Source organism: Heterodontus francisci, chromosome 20 (assembly GCF_036365525.1).
Source record: "Heterodontus francisci isolate sHetFra1 chromosome 20, sHetFra1.hap1, whole genome shotgun sequence".
NCBI lineage: Eukaryota > Metazoa > Chordata > Chondrichthyes > Heterodontiformes > Heterodontidae > Heterodontus > Heterodontus francisci.
The window spans coordinates 30839296-30859871 of NC_090390.1; the positions used below are offsets into that span (position 1 = coordinate 30839296).

A 20576-nucleotide genomic window follows, 5' to 3' on the forward strand; every position below is an offset into this window, starting at 1 on the left:
TAATGTGCATGAACAATGGTTTAATGACTTCAAACTTTCATTTTCAAAATATCAACATGATAAGAGCAACTTAAAGAAGGAAGATGGTGTATGTTCCACACTTTCTTGTGCCCCAATTATTTATATTAATTTCCACTTGTTTTGCGTTGGTTTTATCTTCTGGCATTTGTTAATCAGATTATCAGCAGATTTTGGTGTAAATTACTATCAGTAAGATTGTTGTAAAATTCAGCATCATTTCGACATAAACACGATCAAGATATCTTCAGTTTTGGAGGGTAATGCAGTGCAGCACTAATAGTCCTGGCTTCCAATTGAGATGGAGAGGGCATAATTTCCGAGTCTTTGATGAGGGCAAGGTGCCTGGCCCATGGGCAACACCTATGAAGACAGCAGGTAAAGTAACTCACCAGAAGAGAGGACTTGGAAAATTGACCCAGTGACGCCCAAAACCTGACTGTGCCAGTCAAAACTGTAACAATTTCATTAGTTGTTGAGTGGACAACTAGGTAGAGTGCCATGTAATAAAAGAAACAAACACTGTTCACTTTCAATCCCAGGTAACCGCACTTTGTAATCATAATGCTTGGAATGTTCTTACCAACAGTAATAGAGCCTCTCACCATACATCAGGGAAGGGAATTTGTATCTCCATGACTCAGAGCTCAAACTTTACTTGGGGACTCTGTATCAATGACAATTTTGATTCTATTCTGCCATTGTAATTGTTTCTCTTCAAGGCCATTATCATTCCTCATTCTTTCTCTAGTACAACACCAGCTGCTGTTGCTCAGTTCCCCTGGTTAATGTTCTCTAACATTTTTGCTACTATCTCCATGACAACTAGCAAGATTATTAGAGCTTCCTAGGAATTTGGCCTGGATACCAAATGCCTTCAGTAACTGCCCTCATTTATACGGTTTGAAAAAATTCAGAAATTATGATACTCTCCACTTGTACGGTAATCACACTCTGAAATGTGGCACAACATGCTGCATTAAGATCATTTGAAATAGAACAACACAGGCACATGGGACAGTCATTTGAGAGTTCCCCTCCAAGTCACGCATCATCCAGACCTGGCACTATATTGCCATTCCTTTATTGACACTGAATCAAAATCCTGAACTCTCGACTGAACAAAAGTGGGTGTAACAACACCACACGCGCTGCAGCGGTTCCAGAAGGCAGCTCACCATCACCTTCTCAAGAGCAATTAATGCCGGCCCTGTCGGCAATGCTCACATCCCACGAACAAATTAAAATAAAGCTTGATAATTGTAATTAGTTAGGAGGAAGTCGAGATGGATCATCCACTCGGCCTTTCTGGCTGAAGCCTTGTCTATTGCACTCATATGCTGGACACTGCCAGAATTGAGGATTGGGATGTTTCTGGAGCCTTCTCCTCCCTTTGATTGATTAAATGTCCACCACCATTCATGATTAAATGTGGCAGGATTGCAGAGTATTGATCTGCTCCATCGGTTGTGGGATCACTTAGCTTTGTTTATAGCATGTTGCTTCCACTGTTTAGCATGCATGTAGTCCTGTGTTGTAGCTTCCCCAGGTTGGTATCTCATTTTTAGGCATGTCTGGTGCTGCTCCTGGCATGCTTTCCTACATTCCTTATTAAACCAGGGTTGGTCGCCTGGCTTGATGGTAATGATACAATGAAGACTCTGCCAGGCCATGAGGTTATAGATTGTGGTGGAGTACAATTGGGGGTCCACAAAGTTTGTAGGATAGAACTACATCTCACACAGCAGCACTTTCATTTTTTCCTGTCCAGCTTGTAGTAAAGTTCACCCCCATTTCGAATGGAATCAACACCTGGTACACTTCACTCCGACATCTGATCGAAACATATTCTCACACATGCTGAAAATTGTTCTGATAAAGAATTCTGAACAGCTTTCAAGCATCTCAAAGCCACAGATGAGGCTACTCAGTGGATAGGTTGTTTAGTACCTGAAGCACCACTAGCCTGGCAAAATCAGATTTAAAAACTGTGATTGCCAATTTCAAAAGTTTTGCATCAATGATAATGTTTATTGTGCCATTTTGCTACTAAATATGACTCTACACTTTCAGAACTTGTGCTTTTATTACATTTGTTTATTCACGGCTTTTAACATTTATTATGGTTTATTTACTAATCATCCTATCCTTATTGTCTGGCTGAAGAGAATGGCAGATAACCTGTTTATTGAACTTTAGCAACTCCACAACCAGCCTAGAGAATTCTTGAGAAAGCAGCCAATAATGATTTTAGTGCTGATTTTCCTTGCTTCTGATCAAGTATCTAGATGTCACTCAGTCTCTCCTTTGAGCGCACGGTGGAGATCAGAAACACTCCAATTTTGGAATACTGTAGGTGCATGCTCAGATACCAGCAAATCATGCTGGGACAGCCTGCACTGTATTTACTTTCCCAAACTGAGATCTGTGCAACTCCAGTGTATTTGTAAAAATGTTGACACACAAGAATGCAAGCAATCCTCAAGAAGCCATATTTAAAATGCTAAACTGCTTGCAAAATATGTCTAGTCCAGGTGATGCAAATGTGGTGCAAACCATAAGAGAAAACTTAGAAAGGTATACAATAAACTCAAGTTAGCAATTACCACCTTAGCAGGCAACAAGAACTGGAAAATGGGACAGGAATTTAATTGGAATCCAGGACATCCTGCTTTTATGTTTAACTTTCGTGTCCCAGTTGTTGGGCTAAATATGTCACCATCATCACACACTGTGCCCAATTAGTGTTTGAAAATTGTGCACAATTCTAGGCCAAGTTTTCAACTGAATTCCATTCCTGTAGAAAGTGCTCCGGAACAACTGGGGCTGAAAATACATGGGCGTTCTGATGTACCCTACCAGCACTTCAGTGAAAATACAACAGAATGGAGGGAAACTTGGTCTGGACCCAGCATATCTGGGTCCAGACTTAGCATCCAAGAAAACATGATGGCATTACAGTGTTGGAGCCTCTGGCACCTCTTGCAAGGCCATTGTAAGGCAGAGACTCCCAGGGCTGGATCATTTTTGGGGGTCACCACATCCTCCCCTTGGGATCATGTCCAGGTCTCGACCCTGCACTGTGTCGGAAATAGTCAGCCGAGATAACTTTCAAAGGAATGGCCAAAGGGTGTGCTCACTGTCCGATTAAGGATGGCAGGCAGGCTCCAGAAGCTGGAGGCCATGCGGCGGCATGGTGGGGTCTAGGGCAGCCATACCTCCGCACTGGCACCAAGATACACTGACTAACGGATTTTTGGAACCAGTATTTTCATAAAGAGAGAGGTCGTTTGCAATGGCGTCATCAAGGAGGAAGGCTTTTTCTGGGTATTGTGTGAGATGAAATCATAAACTCATTTATAAAGAATGCGTTTATGATGTTATTGCATACGTTGCAAAGATAATCATTCCTCAAAAGACTGAAGTCTACTATTGCTGCAAATTAACTGCTTCTGCAACCACGCTGGAGGACAGTGCCATCCTAAATCTGATCTGATACAAAAAGCAGCAAAGCTGTTGAGGAGAAACTAGACCACTCTCTCAAGACTTGTCTGCATGTCACATCCTGAAAGACCTTGTAGACTTTTGGCATGATAACCTATGGATGGTGAGGGAGGAATATTTATTTGCAAGTGTTTTCATTTAATGCTGTTAAGCAACTTACATGGACAATGGAGCAATTGAGTTTTGATGTGGATTGAATGGCAAAGACAATATTAGCACATACAATTTTTGAGAAGCCACATGAATGTCGCTAGGTTAGCGTGCTGAATGACAGCATGTACAAAGATGGGTTTTGCTTTTGCCATTATTTATCATTTCCAAACAGTGGGGTGGAATCTTCTTGCACTAGAGCATTACAATATTGTTGCAAAGAAAATACTGTTTTTGTTTCTAAACTCTTAATATTGTCATTATAGGACTAATTTTGGTGTAAAAGAGTTGCACACTCATCAACATGATCCGAATTCCATGCAGGAGATATAAGACCCAAGTGATGAAAAAATTCTCTCTCTTTTCTATCCTAATGAATCATATACATTAAGACAATACTGCCAAAATCAATAAGTAATTGAGAGAAACTGCACTATGGTCTGCAGCCTCCTCACGATAACATGAGCCCAGTGAGCAGATGTCTAAGCACTTATAGTCAAAGCTCCTTTACCATCAACTCACTGCAAGGTGCAGCTGGTAGTATAACTAAGGTCTGTCTGCTGAATGTTGCAAGTAAAGGCATAGGTACAAAAATGGTGGCCCAGTGGTCATTATTTTTTTTACTACTTTTGTGTTTGTTCAATAAATAAGCATTATTTTTGTTGCCAGCTTAATAAAGCACATTCTCTGCAATGAAATTACCTTTGGGTAGCAGACACAATCTTTCAAAGGTTAGGCCAAGGAATCACTGGCAGTATTTCCAGTCAATCATTCCAAGAGGTCCCTCCACAGAAAGTAATTGGAAAGCACCACAGTGCAGATACTGGCCTAAGGTTAGTATCTAAAACAGTACCCTTACAATGATCCATGTAGAATCCTGGAACAAAGCGTACGTGAGACAAATAGCATAGATGCATTTAATCGGAAGCTAGAAAAACATGAGAGTGGAAGGAATAGAAGGTTATATGAACAGGGTTAGATGAAGAAGGGTGGAAGGAGGCTTGTGTAGAGCGTAAATAAATAATGGCATAAACAGATCGGGCCAAATGGTCGGTTTCTATGCTGTTGTTGTTGTTCTAGCTGTAGTCCCAAAGGACCATAGGCATCTCTCCACATTTGAGAGAGACAGTTGGTAACGTATAGCTTGAAAGTCACCACTCCACAAGCATGGGGCAAGGTGAGGAGGCAGGCCTCCATGAAATATCACAGCCGTTTATTGCCCAAGTGACGAAGGTTAAAAATTACCCCATTTATAACAACAAAATACTGAGAATAGTACATATTGCAGAATTGATTCCTCCTTGCACTCTGCTAAGGGAACTCATTTCTGATACAACCACGCCACAGGATAATATGAACTGTAAAGGATTTATTTTTTTAAATGCTCAATACGTACAGAATATTTTTCGCTTAAAATATGCTTATCAAAATAACAGTATGCTGTTTATTCTTAAAGTAGATGGTAAAATACATATTTACACATTTTCATCTGTTAACAAACATAAAAGCAACAATTGAAAGCCTGGAAGAACTACTGCAGCTTCCTTGAAGATCAGTTGGTACACAAATAAATAGAACCAGCACAAATAACCTACCTTCCATTACATAAACCAAAGAGCCCACGTCACCTTCTTTGATGATGCAGCTGTCCTTGCCATATTCCACTGGGTACATGCAGTCTACAATTTCTTGAATCTGAGACAACTCCAGATTTTTCATGAAGTCATTGTCCAGGATTGCTTCCTTAATCAGTTCTTTGGACCTAAAGTTAAGTAAATGAAAAGTTGTCAGCAGAAATTCCACCCAGTCCCTGAATAGCACACATTGGCAAAGAGAAGTAAGAATGTTAAAGATTTCTTGTAAAGAAGTTTGATAACTTCATCAAAATAGGAGGTAAAAAATTAATGTTGCTTATGAGATACTTGCAGTTAATATTGCGTTGATTTTAACATAATAGATAAGAGACTGAGGAGAAAGGTTTAAAAAGTCAATGTAACCACCTATAGTCCTTCAGTGAATGTAAATACACAACCTGATTGTAATTCAATTGCTTTCATGTTGACTAATGTGCCTTATTTAACTTGGGATCGCAGTACTGTACAAGTCATCAACTGCCATACAAAATGTTATCAAAGAGGTCAGTGAGATTTTAGTGAGATAAAAATGATTATACAAAAATGTCACCCCCATGTTTACATCATGCCAATGATATTAGTATGTAGAATAATAAAACAATAACCCAATGTAAGTGTTTGAATTGGGTGTAAACCATTCCTGTGAACTGTCTTGGAAAATGTAAGCAATACCAAAAAACCTCAAAAGACATGTTGGTGGACAGTGACCAAATAGTACAATTTAAAGAATAGGCACATATATACTAAGGGACTGTGTCACATATACAGTAAGGAGTTGTGAAGGGACTCCAAGGTGCAAAGTGAAGACACTGAAGATTGGCAATGTGAATGATTTTCCAAGGAAAAATATAGCCTGGCTGGCCATAATCAAACAAAAGCTGCAACATAAAGAGCCAATAGGTTCATGAACTCCATGTACACCACTGCTTCTGCAATAATAACACTACAATTCTAATCACATGTATATGTGAAAAATCAACTTCCAGAATAAAGTGACTTATTACATTTCTCGATGCCGTGGTTTAGAGGGTTAAATTATGCTGACAGATTGCATAAACTTGGCTTGTATTCTCTTGCATATAGGAGATCGAGGGGTGATCTGATCGACGTGTTTAAAATGTTAAAAGGATATGATAGTTTCTTTGTACCTACCCTATTTCCTCTGGTGGGGAATCAAAAACAATGGGACATAATTGTAAAATTACAGCTACACCATTCAGAAGATGCTTTTACACACAAAAGATAATAAAAATCTAGAACTTCCTTCCCCAACATGCTGTGAATGCTGGAACAATTGGAGCTTTCAAGACAGATATATCTTTGTTAAGTCAGGATATCAATCGATATGGAGCAACAGCAGAAAAATGAAGTTAAGGTGCAGATCAGCCACATTCAGTGTTCCCTCTAATTTCTATTTGCTGTACATAACTTGTTTGTTGCACTGTGCCATCCCTTTAAGATTGCTGTGTGGTGGCACATGCACACATCTAAAAGGGAATGTTGGTTGTGCGTGTTCTGTTTGTTCCCTGCACAGTAAGTTCCTGAATGCTACAGAGCCACACACCCATGCAAATTAGAGGGAACACTGGCCATGATCGAATTGAATAATAGTACATGCTCAAGGGACTGAACGGCCTACTCCTGTTCCTAATATTCCTACATCACAAGATTCATAGACAATGCATTACTCTGAAGAGCAGCTGCTGTTATGTAGATGAATGTTTAATTTCATCTTCCAAGAATTTACCCTTGTTCACAATATATTTGCTTAGCCCAAATTAAAATGAAGGTAAACATTAACGGACAGATCCTTCCATTTATCACATTAGAATATTAAATGCTGAATTGTTTATCTCCACTTAGGATTTAATGAAACATTTTTATTGTAAAATTATACAATGGAGAATTTGCATTTCCTGCTTGGAGTCCCATTTGTGATTACAGCTTCATTAGAATAATCAATAATTCCCAAAGAACAAGACATGCTGCTACTGATGAAAAGTCAGACAGTAATTAATGCTGTTCTCAAAGGAAACTATGTACATCTGCAATATTGAGTGAACATAACAATGACTACTTGAATTGCTTTGAATTTTTAAAACTGCTTCTCGAAAACTGTTGCAACAATAATGTGAAAAAGAGCTCTTATTTAACTCAACTTTACACAGTAAATTCAAATTTACCATTCACAAAGTGATTCAGTGAGTGCCGCAATGGAAACACTCTTCACAGAACAATGAAAGTGGGGCTAAAATAGTGTTCACTACAATGCTGGAATGTGTGGGGGGTGGAGGGTCTTCTTGATTTCACACAAGCAGAGTTTCTGATTTGGATTGTGTTGTGACAAAATGGTGCATAACAAAAGTGAGGTATCTTCCTATAGGGAGACTGTGCAAAAATGTAATCAGCAAACCAATCCAGTCATTGGCATCTCTCAGTAGGTACTTACAGAGCTTTGAAGTGAAGGCCAGAGAGCAGTTCTATATCTCCTTCTCTGAAGACCAGGGAATTATATATGACATAGAGGCTAAAGGTGGGGCTTAAAGCCCTTAAATGAATCAGAGAAAAAAAAAAGCAGCACCAGTGCAACTGGTAATGGAACAAGGCTAAATGTTTGTTCTATGCTAAATTTTAAGATCAGAAACTATTTATTGACCAGGTTATTGTATCACAATATAGCTCTAAGCAGGTTGGTTAAAATACAGATCTAAACATGCTCATAAGTACATGTTTGCCTGCTAAAATGAAAATGAAAGCCATATTCTCAATGGGTTCCTTCCTGTACATCTATGTCATATTTGTACAAATGGCATCCTATTGGATAGCAAGATATTGAATATAAATATACATTTTTTTAAATTATTGTACTGATTTTGTGATCTATGTAAACTTTTAAATAGATTTTGACCTTCTGATTTTATTTTATAGCTTTTTGAAGACTGGTTACTGTATTACATCATCCCTTCTCAAATGTCTGATGCTGCAACGGATTGGCTTGTACTGATTGTTGTCTTATATAATATAAAGACCACACACAATATACAAGTGTAGCATTGACACTGGCCAATAATTACTGTGACTCTTAAACAATATGCTGTCATTCACCCAAGAAAATATGAATCTCCATAAAATCAGCTAAATCATTAAGTGAATGATATGTCTCCTGTTGCAATTGGAAATCCTAGTCTCAAAAGAATATACTGAATGCACTCCAAAGAAAAGCATGTACACTGGGACAAGCTGGCAGCAAACTTTGCAATGAGTCCATTTTTACTACGTGGTGACTGTTATATAAACAAAACAGTTCCTGTGATGATTATTTTCACATCATAATAATGCCTGTACAATATCGCCAGGAAGTGAATAATCTGTTTCACAGCCTAATCTATCAGAATGACAGAAACTGGCAGTGGCACCAATAAAGCTAATTACCGTCACTGAAAGAATAAATGTAGCATTAGTCACAAGAAATAGCTAATTGCAAAAGCATAAAAGGCAATTAGAAGTAAAACACATTTTAATTATAATGCCATGGTTGTCACAAATATAACAATAAGCTGGAAATTTAATCAAACCATTTTATTCATTAAACAACAGTAGCAAAACTCAAGAGAAAATGGAGAAAGATGGCTTCTCCTTGACATCCATGTGATAACCTCAGGCGTGACCCAAGGCTTCATCTGTGGGCATGGGTCCAGCATCTATATCCCTATGATGATGCCCAGCTTTATCCTCCTGTCTCCACTATCGAGTCTCCAACGGTTGCTCTACCATTAGACTGCTAACACCAAGTTATGCATGGGCGAGAAGTTGCTCCAAAAAAACACTGGCAAGACTGAAGCCAAATTTGGCTCACATCAGAAACCCTACAGCCTGTCCCTCAATTCTATTCAATTCTATTGGTTTACTCAGGCTCTGCCCAATAGGGCACAGTCTCAGTGTCCTTCCCAAGCCTGAGCTGATTTTCAAAATCTGCATCCAGCTCATTATTAAGAGCATATATTTTGCTTCCAGATTTTTTTCCACTTTCATAGAAACATAGAAAATAGGAGCAGGAGTAGGCCATTCGGCCCTTCGGGCCTGCTCTGCCATTCAAAAAAGATCACGGCTGATCGTCTAATTCAGTACCCTGTTCCCGCTTTCTCCCCATATCCCTTGATCCCTTTGGCCTTAAGAAATATATCTATCTCCTTCTTGAATATATTTAATGACTTGACCTCCACTCTGCGGTAGAGAATTCCACAGATTCACCACCCTCTGAGTGAAGAAATTTCTCCTCATCTCAGTTCCAAATGACATCCCCATATCCTGAGACTGTGACCCCTTGTTCTGGACTCCCCAGACATCGGAAACATCCTCCCTGCATCTAGCCTGTCTAGTCCTGTTAGAATTTTATAGGTTTCTATGAGATCCCCTCTCATTCTTCTGAACTCTAGTGAATATAGACCTAGCCGACCCAATCTCTCCTCATACGTCAATCCTGCCATCCTAGGAATCAGCCTAGTAAATCTTCTTTGCACTCCCTCCAAGGCAAGAACATCCTTCCTCAGATAAGGAGACCAAAACTACACACAATACTTCAGCTGTGTTCTCACCAAGGCCCTGTATAACTGCAGTAAGAAATCCTTGCTCCTGTACTCAAATCCTCTTTCAACGAAGGCCGACATACATTCGCCTTCCTAATTGCTTGCTGCACTGGAATGCTTGCTTTCAGCGACTGGTGTACAAGGACACCCAGGTCTCCTTGCACCTCCCCCTTTCCCAATCTATCACCATTCAGATAATAATCTGCCTTTCTGTTTTTACAACCAAAGTGGATAACTTCACATTTATCCACGTTATACTGCATCTGCCATGCATTTGCCCACTCACCCAATTTGTCCAAATCACAATGGAGCCTCTTTGCATCCTCCTCACAGCTTCACATTCCACCAACCCCACCCCCCCCCCCCACCTTTGTGTCGTCTGCAAACTTGGAAATATTACATTTAGTTCCCTCACCCAAGTCATTTATATTGTGTATAGCTGGATCCCAAGCACTGATCCCTGCGGTACCCCACTAGTCGCTGCCTGCCACCCAGAAAAAGACCCATTTATTCCTACTCTCTGTTTCCTGTCTGTCAACTAATTCTCAATCCATGCCAGTATATTACCCCCAATCCCATGTGCTTTAATTTTCCACACTAACCTCTTATGTGGACCTTATCAAAAGCCTTCTGAAAATCCAAATACACCACATCCACTGGTTATCCCTTATCTATTCTACTAGTTACATCCTCAAAAAACTCCAGTAAATTTGTTAAGCATGACTTCCCTTTCGTAAACCCATGCTGTCTTTGCCTAATCCCGTTTATGCTTTCTAGGTGTTCTGCTATCACTTCCTTTGTAATAGACTCTAGCATTTTCCCCACTACTGATTTAAGGCTAACTGGTCTGTAGATCCCTGTTTTTTCTCTCCCTCCTTTTTTAAATAGTGGGGTTACATTTGCCACCCTCCAATCTGTAGGAACTGCTCCAGAGTTTATAGAATTTTGGAAGATGACCACCAATGCATTCATTATTTCCAGGGTCACTTCCTTTAGTACTCTGGGATGTAGATTATCAGGCCCTAGGGATGTCAGCCTTTAACCCCATTAATTTCCTTAGCAATATTTTTTTACTAATACTGATTTCCTTCAGTTCCTCCCTGTCATTAGACCCTTGGTTCCCTTACATTTCTGGGAGGTTATTTGTGTCCTCCTTTGTGAAGACAAAACCAAAGTATGTGTTTAATTGTTCAGCCATTTCTTTGTTTCCCATTATAATTTTCCCCGTTTCTGACTGTAAGGGACCTACATTTGTCTTAACTAATCTTTTTCTCTTCACATATTTATAGAAGCTTTTACAGTCAGTTTTTATGTTCTCCGCAAGTTTACTCTCATACTCTATTTTCCCCCTCTTAATCAAACACTTTGTCCTCCTTTGTTGAGTTCTAAACTACTCCCAATCCTCAGACTTGCTGCTTTTTCTGGAAATTTTATGTGCCTGCTCTTTGGATCTAATACTATCCCTAATTTCTTTTGTAAGCCAGGGTTGAGTCACCTTTCCGGTTTTATTTTTGCATCAGACAGGAATGAATAATTGTTGTAATTCATGCACATGTTCTTTAAATATTATCCATTGTCTATCCACCGTCAACCCTTTCAGTAAATCTACCATAGCCAACTCCCGCCTCATACCTTCGTAGTTTCCTTTATTTAGATTCAGGACCCTAGTTTCGGATTCATCTTAATCTCTCCCCTCCTGTTACTGATTTGATTAGCTATTGCCATCTCCAGACTTGATTTTTCCAACACCCTTTAGCCAACCTACGCAAACACCAATTCATCCAGAACTTCATCTGCCTCATCATATTCCACACCAAAACTTGGCCAATCCATCATTGCTCTACAAAGATCAATGCAATAGTTTCTAAATCTTTTCCCTCATTTATAAACCCCTCTGTAGTCCTACCTACACAACTCCCTCCAGCCCCATGTCCCAATTCATATCTTCTGCTCTACTGAGTCTAGGGTACAGCACAATCATTGGTTGCAGAACCTTCAACTATCATGGCTATGGACTCTTGCATTGTCTACCTAAACCTGTCTGTCTTGTCACATCTCTCCCATTCTATCTTGTCACATCTCTCCAACCATACCTTGACCGCCTCCCTTCATTTCTTACCCTATTCCTACTCAATGCTGGACCAGTTCCTCTATGAAGAAATGCCTTGAGATAGTTCATTCCATTATGGTGCTATATTCTAACTACGCTTAAACTGTGGTAATTTGGGAATCGATGAAGAGCTGTGAAACAGTTTTGATGCTTATCAAAACAGTGATCACCCTCAAATGTGTATGATTGGCCACACTTTCCTCACAAACAATATAAAATATGCCAGAACAGTTTTAAAAGACACACAGCAGCAAAAATAAAAATCAGCTTCACGGCTGAGAAGGTATGTACAGTGGGCTTTCAGGAAACAAAAACTGGGGTCAAAACTGCTATTCTCTGCTGATTCAGCAATCTGCCCAGACAATCTGGCTTACCTTCTACTTGTGGCTACTTAAGGGAACATTTACATTAGAATCACAATTGTTCTGAGGGAGCAAAAACAGAAAATGCTGGAAAAACTCAACAGCTCAGATGCGGCCTGACCTGCTGATTACCTCCAGCATTTTCTGTTTTTATTTCAGATTTTCAGCATCTGCAGTATTTTGCTTTTGTACTAGAGTTCTGACGGAGGGGCAGATAAGGCACCCTACTGAGTAGATCTATATGTTTTGATATGGAACAACATCCATTTTACTCAACATGGCTATGGGCATGGAATATCAGGCTGACTGTTATTCCTCAAGTGAAATGATTTCAGTTAACATGCCTACAAATATATTCTGCAGAGGCATATTCATTATTCACCAAGTTCTTGAGATAACAGAGGAACCAAGACCACAGTAGGGAAAAGTATAAGTAATGTAATTTTTAAGGTTATAAGAAAGCATAGAATTTACAGCACATGAGGCCATTCAGTCCATTATGCCTCTGACAGTGCTAGTTCTTACTGGAGCTATCTATTCCAATCCAATTCCCCTGCCCTTTCCTCTTTTTATATTCTTCCTTTTTAAATCTTATGCTGATCCATTTTAAATGATATTACAGTCTGTGCCACTTCTGGTAAAGTATTCCATGTTCTGATACCTCCGTGTGAAAATATTTCTGTTAATTTCCCCTTCAATTTTTTAATGATAATCCTGAGTTTAATATTTCCAGTTTGCCAACCAGCTTAAGCAATAATCTCTTTCTCAAAGGCTTTCATAGTTTGGACAATCTCTGTTAGATCACCACTTAACCCTAGTTTTTCCTGTGTAAAACAAGCCTCTCCTCCTTACTATAATCTCTAATTCCTGGTACCATCCACTGAATCTTTGGTGTATCTTCTCCATGGTTCAATATGCTTCTTATATTGGAGTGCCAAGAACTACATGCAATACTCCATTTGCCCTAACCAATGCTTTGCAAAAATTTAGCATCACTTCCTTACTTGTATATTTAATGTCCCTATATGTAAAATCCAAAATTCCATTTGCCTTTTTCTATCTGCACTCCTACCTTCAAAAGATCTATATTTACTCTCCTAAATATCTATGATTCCCCACTCTGTTAAAAAGCATTTTGTCGCATCTTTATTACAAGTTAAAAAGCGAGGAATCTTCCCAATGTTCCATTAAGTATCAATTTAAAGCTGTGAGCTTTAATATCCCATCTGTCACGATGAAACTGATGAGACTATAAACAAAAAGAAACTTCCACAATAAACATGATAAAACAAGTTAGGACCTCAAAATTGTAGCAGTGATCTTTTTTATTGTTCTATCTTGGCGTTAATAATCCCAATTTGTTTAATGTATCACATACTAATGTTCCAAATGGGTTTATATTAGGCTTTAAACTGTATTGCAGTTGCTATTTCACTCAACAATAAAAAGACTTAGTAGTCTTTGGCACACGTTGGTTGAAATATGTGACAAGGCAATAACACATCAACCAATTACAATGGTGTCAAACTGAGAACTAAAATTAATCTGTCTGATCAAAATTATCTCAGCATTTAGAACTGATATTCCTATACATAATTCTTTCACGTGAAGATCACAGTTCTAACCTTTGACACTATTTTGAGAGGCAGCCTTCACAGCACAAAGAATACTGCAGTGAGCTAAAATTTTACAACTCGTACTGCACTAGTTATCTTCATTAAATGTCAAATCTTAAATCAATAGTAATTAATGGAAAAGCATTGTGACACTCTTCCCCATGGAAACACAACTATATTGGTGTGAAATAAAAACAAGAAATGCTGTAAATACTCAGCAGGTCTGGCAGCATCTGGGCACTCTGCTTCTCTCTCCACAGATGCTGCCAGACCTGCTGAGTATTTCCAGCATTTCTTACTTTTATTTCAGCTTTCCAGCATCTGCAGTATTTTGCTTTTATTATATTGGTGTGAAATTGTGTTCATCTCTGGTTAATTTTCTTTATTGTAACCAAGATTCACACCACTATCCTTTGCTTTGAGACTAGTGTTGGAAATCATTTAGAGCCAAATTCAGCACTTTGTTGGATAAAGAGGAACACAAGGCAAACACTTAGGCAAGGATTACCTCTTCGATGGCAAGCTCTTTCGTGTATCCTGTCAGAAGTGTGAGGGGTCCAGAAGAGTGTAACCAAATATTAGCACAAGAGTTAAAAGTTGTTAATAGCAAAACAAAAGTGTTCTGAATGACAGAACCCAAGGACTGATTCCCCAATATAATAAAAGCAAAATACTGCAGATGCTGGAAATCTGCAACAAAAACAAAAAGTGCTGGAAATACTCAGCAGGTCTGACAGCATCTATGGAGAGAAAAGTAAAGTTAACATTTCAGGTCTGTCACCTTTCATCAGAAGTGGCAAAGGTTAGGAAATAAATTTAAACAAGTGAAGGGGAGAGTGGTGGGGGAGAGAACAAATGGGGAAGGTGTTTGATAGGGCAGAGGGCAGGAGAGATTAAATAACAAAGCTGTCCTGGGACAAAGGCAAAGTGTCTGTTAATGCTTGTGGTGAAAGACAAAGCATTAGTCCAGAGAGAGTGCTAATAGCGGAATAATGAGCAGCTCTGACTACATGAAAAGCAGACACATGGTTCAAAAATAAAATATAAAAAAAGGCCAGTCATGCTCTGAAGTTATTGAACTCAATGTTCAGTCCGCAAGGCTGTAGAGTGCCTAATCAAAAGATCAGGTGCTGTTCCTCAAGCTTGCTTTGACATTCACTGGAACACTGGAGCAGGCCAAAGGCAGTAACATTGGCATGAGAGCAGGGGGAAGTGTTGAAATGGAAAGGAACTAGAAGCTCGGGGTCATGCTTTCGGACTGAGCGGAGGTGATCAGCAAAGTGGTCACCCAATCTACGCTTGGTCTCCGCAGTGTAGAGCAGACCACATTGTGAGCAGCGAATACTGTATCTAAATTGAAAGAAGTACAAGTAAATCACTTCTTCACCTGAAATGAGTGATTGGGGCCTGGGATAGTGAGGAGAGAGGAGGTAAAAGGGCAGGTATTACACCTCCTGCGACTGCATATGAAGGTGCCGTGGGAAGGGGACGGGGTGTTGGGCTAATGGAGGAGAGGACCAGGGTGTCACGGAGGGAATGATCCCATCAGAATGCTGACAGAGGAGGAGAGGGGAAGATGCGTTTGGTGGTGGCATCATGCTGGAGGTGGCGGAAATGGCGGAGGATCATCCTCTGGATGTGGAGGCTGGTGGGGTGGAAAGTGAGGAAAAGGGGAACCCTGTCGCGGTTCTGGGAGGGAGGGGAAGGGGTGAGGGCAGAAGTGTGGGAAATGGGCTGGACATGGTTGAAGGCCTGTCAACAACAGTGGGGGGAATCCTCGGTTGAGGAAAAAGGAAGACATATCAGAAGTGCTGTTGTGGAAGGTTGCATCATCAGAGCAGATGTGTCGGAGATGGAGAAACTGGGAGAATGGAATGGAATCCTTACAGGAGGCAGGGTGTGAAGAAGTGTAGTCGAGGTAGCTGTGGGAGTCGGTGGGCTCATAGTGAATATTAGTGGACAGCCTACCCCCAGAGATGGAGACAGAGAAGTCAAGGAAGGGAAGGGAAGTGTTGGAGGTGGACCATGTAAAGGTGAGAGAAGGATAGAAATTGGAAGCAAAGTTGATAAAGTTTTCCAGTTCGGCGCGGGAGCAGGAAACGGCACCGATACAGTCATCAATGTACCGGAAAAAGCATTGGGGGAGGGGGCCTGAGTAGGACTGGAACAAGGAATGTTCGACATAACCCAAAAAAAGTCGGGGAGGGGACCACTGGTCAAAGAAGTGAGCATGGAGGCGAAGGCGACAGAAGAAGAGTTCAACGTCATGCCAGGTGCAAAATTCATTGAGGCGGGGGCATAAGGGGATAAAAATGAGTCCTTTTCTGAGTACAGATCGTTTAGCATTGGAGAGCGGAAGGTCAGAGTGTATAGTGAATAGACAGTAAGGGGTCAGATCAGAAAGGATGACATCCAATCTCTCTACACCTCCATCCCCCACCAGGATGGTTTGAATGCTCTCCGCTTCTTCCTTGAACAGAGGCCCAACCACCACCACCCTCCTCCACCTGGCTGAATTTGTTCTCACATTGAACAACTTCTCCTTCAACTCGACTCACTTCCTTCAAGTAAAAGGTGTTGCTATGGGTACTCGCATGGGTCCCAGTTCTGCCTGTATTTTTCTGGGATATGTCGAACATTCCTTGTGCCAGTTCTACTCAGGCCCCCTCCCCCAATTCTTTTTCCGGTACATTGGTGACTGTATCGGTGACGTTTCCTGCTCCCGCCCTGAACTGGAAAACTATCAATTTCGCTTCCAATTTCCACCCTTCTGTTACCTTTACACGGGTCATCTCCAACACTTCCCTCCCCTTCCTCGACTTCTCTGTCTCCATCTCTGGGGGTAGGCTGTCCACTAATATTCATTATAAGCCCACTGACTCCCACAGCTACCTTGACTACACTTCGTCACACCCTGCCTCCTGTAAGGATTCCATTCCATTCTCCCAGTTTCTCCGTCTCCGACGCATCTGCTCTGATGATGCAACCTTCCACAACAGCACTTCTGATATGTCTTCCTTTTTCCTCAACCGAGGATTCCCCCTCACTATGGTTGACAGGGCCTTCAACTGTGTCCGGCCCATTTCCCACACTACTGCCCTCACACTTTCCCCTCCCTCCCAGAATTGCAACAGGGTTCCCCTTGTCCTCACTTTCCACCCCACCAGCCTCCAGATCCAGAGGATGATCATCCTCCACCAATTCTTCCACCCGCAGCGTGATGCCATCACCAAACACATCTTCCCCTCCCCTCCCGTCAGCATTCTGAAGGGCTCGTTCCCTCCATAACACCCTGGTCCACTCCTCCATTACCCTCGACACCTCGTCCCCTTCCCACGGCGCCTTCCCATGTAATCGCAGGAGGTGTAATGCCTGCCCTTGTACCTCCTCTCTCCTCACTATCCAAATCCCCAAACACTCCTTTCAGGTGAAGCAGCGATTTACTTGTACTTCTTTCAATTTAGATACTGTATACGCTGCTCACCAGAATGTGGTCTCCTGCGGAGACCAAATACACACTGGGTGACCACTTTGCTGAACACCTCCATTCAGTCCGAAAGCATGACCCTGAGTTTCTGGCTGCTTACCATTTCAACACTCCCCCTTGTTCTCATGCCAACATTTTTGCCTTTGGCCTGCTCCAGTGTTCCAGTGAACATCAACGCAAGCTCGAAGAACAGCACCTGATCTTTCAATTAGGCACTCTACAGCCTTGTGGACTGAACAGAGAGTTCAATAACTTCAGAGCATGACTGGCCTTTTTTAATATTTTATTTTTTAACCATGTGCCTGCTTTTCATGCAGTCACAGCTGCTTATTATTCTGCTATTAACACTCTCTCTAGACTAATGCTTTGTCTTTCACCACAAGCATTAACAGACACTTTGCCTTTGTCCCAGGACAGCTTTGTTATTTAGAGTCATAGAGACGTACAGCATAGAAACAGGTCCTTCGGCCCACCGCGTCCATGCCGACCATAATGCCTATCTATACTAATCCCACCTGCCTGCATTAATTCCATATCTCTCCATGCCTTGCTCATTCAAGTACCTGTCCAGATGCCTCTTAAATGTTGCTACTGTTCCTGCCTCCACCACCTCCTCTGGCAGCTCATTCCAGATACCCACTATTCTTTGTGTGAAAAATTTACCCCTTTGATCCCCTTTAAACCTCCTCCCTCTCACCTTAAATCTATGCCCTCTAGTTTTAGTCACCCCTACCATGGGAAACAGACTCTGGCTATCTACCCTATCTATGCCTCTCATAATTTTATATACCTCCATCATGTCCCCTCTCAGCCTCCTTCGCTCCAGGGAAAACAGACCCAGCCTATCCAATCTCTCTTTATAACTCAAGCCCTCCAAACCAGGCAACATCCTTGTGAATCTTTTCTGCACCCTCTCTAGCTTAATCACATCTTTCCTGTAGTGCGGCGACCAGAACTCCACACAGTACTCCAAATGCGGCCCAACCAACGTTATGTAAAACTGTAACATGATGTCCCAACTCTTGTACTCGATGCCTCGGCCAATGAAGGCGAGCATGCCATATGCCTTCTTCACCACCCTGTCTACCTGTGTTGCCATTTTCGGGGAACTATGTACTTGCACCCCAAGGTCTCTCTGCTCAACAACAGTCCCCAATCTCTCCTGCCCTATCAAACACCTTCCCCTTTGCTCTTTCCTCACAGGCCTGCAAATATTTCATTCTCAAGTATATATCCAATTTCGATATAACTAAAGGAAAGAGTATAACATTTTTAAGTTCCATGCTTCAACATTACATTGGTTCCTTAACTGATGTTTCACAGCAACTAAATTATTTGGCCCTTAAATAATAGTGAAGAATAATCCAGAAATGCTGTGTACAGTATTGAAACCATACTAAAAACCCGATGATTCCCTTTATTTTATTTTATAGGAGTCTCCGTTCTGAGTCGGAAGGTCATGGGTTCAAGGCCTACTTCAGACAGAAATCTATAATCTGGCACTTCAGCAATGCACTGAAGAGGTGCTGCATTGTTAGAACTGCCATCTTTCAAGTGAGATGATGAATCAAGGTCTATCTGCCTGTTCAGGTAAGATCCCATGGCACCACTTGAAGAACAGGAAGCCTTGGCCAATCTTTAAAATTCATCCTTCAATCAACTCCACCGGAAAACAGATTATCTGGATGTTCGTTCCCTTGCTGCCTCTGGGAATTTGCTTCTGCATATGTCTACATAATAACAATGACTGCACATCAGAAATAATACATTGTTTGTAAACTGCTTCAAGACATATTGAGGTCATGAAAATTGTTCTGTAAAATCTCATGAAAATAGAAAAGCATTTAGATATAAGAAACAAAATAACGAATGGTCAACATGGATACCAAAGGGAAAGTCTTGCTTGACCGACCTCACTGGACTCTTTGAAGAGGTAATGGAGAGTAGACCATGCAGTGGATGCAATATATCTAGTTTTTCAAAAGGCCTTTAGTAAGACATCATACAATAGACTTAAGAATAAGGTCAGTGCATACAGAGTCAGGCAACTAGTAGCAAAATGGATAGCTTGTTGGCTGTAAAACAGAAAGTAGAGTAGGGATAAAGGGGAGCCATTTAGTGTGGCATAATATGGGAAGGGGGGGTCCCACAAGGATTAATGCTAAGACTACTGTTCACAATTTCTAAATTTGCAGACGACACTAAATTGGGCAGAATAGTCAACACCTGAGAACACCTGCAACAGATTACAAGAAGGCACTAATAAACATATAATTGGCAAATGAATTTCAACACAAGTATGAGGTATTAGATTTTTGGTAGGAAAAATAAGGAGGTCACATATTCTTATTTGGAAAATAAGAATCTAAATGGGCTAGAGAAGGAGTGAGATCTGGGAGTACAAATACACAAATCACTAAAAGTTGTGACACAGGTCAATGAGGCCATAACAAAATCAAACCAAGTACTGTAGTTTATCTCTGGAGGGAGTGAATTGGAAAGTGGAGAAATTATGTGAAACCTGTATTGGACCTTGGTTAGACCACACTTGAGAGTACTGTATGCAATTCTGGTCGGCATATTATAAAAAGGATATCGAGGCAAAGGAGAGGGTTCATCAAAGATTTGATGGGATGATACGAGAACCGTGAGGTTATACCTATCAGGACAGGATGAACAGCCTGGGTATCTTTTTTTTCCTTTGAAAAAGAGAAGACTCAGAGGTGGCCTAATAGATGGCTTTAAAATTATAAAAGGTTTTGACAGAGTAGATACAGAGAGAATGTTTCCACTTGTTGGGAAGAGCAAAATGAGAGGCTATCACATCAGTGCAAAAGATAAGGCTGAAGCATTTGCAACAATCTTCAGCCAGAAGTGCCGAGTTGATGATCCATCTCGGCCTCCTCCTGAAGTCCCCAACATCACAGATGCCAGACTTCAGCCAATTCGATTCACTCCGCGTGATATCAAGAAACAACTGAAGGCACTGGATACTGCAAAAGCTATGGGCCCTGACAATATTCCGGCAATAGTACTGAAGACCTGTGCTCCAGAACTTGCCGAGCCCCTAGCCAAGCTGTTCCAGTACAGCTACAACACTGGCATCTAC

The 20576-nt window shown here is 41.0% G+C and overlaps 1 protein-coding gene across 5 annotated transcripts in view; it reads right to left on the reverse strand.

The window, feature by feature from the left end:
* prkg1b (protein kinase cGMP-dependent 1b) overlaps positions 1–20576 on the reverse strand; it is an 847749-nt gene that overhangs the window by 695604 nt on the left and 131569 nt on the right. For all 5 annotated transcript variants that reach the window (XM_068052493.1, XM_068052492.1, XM_068052491.1 and 2 more), the window contains exon 2: positions 5268–5434. In XM_068052493.1, coding sequence (XP_067908594.1) covers positions 5268–5434 — 167 coding nt within the window. The remainder of the gene's footprint in view (positions 1–5267; positions 5435–20576) is intronic.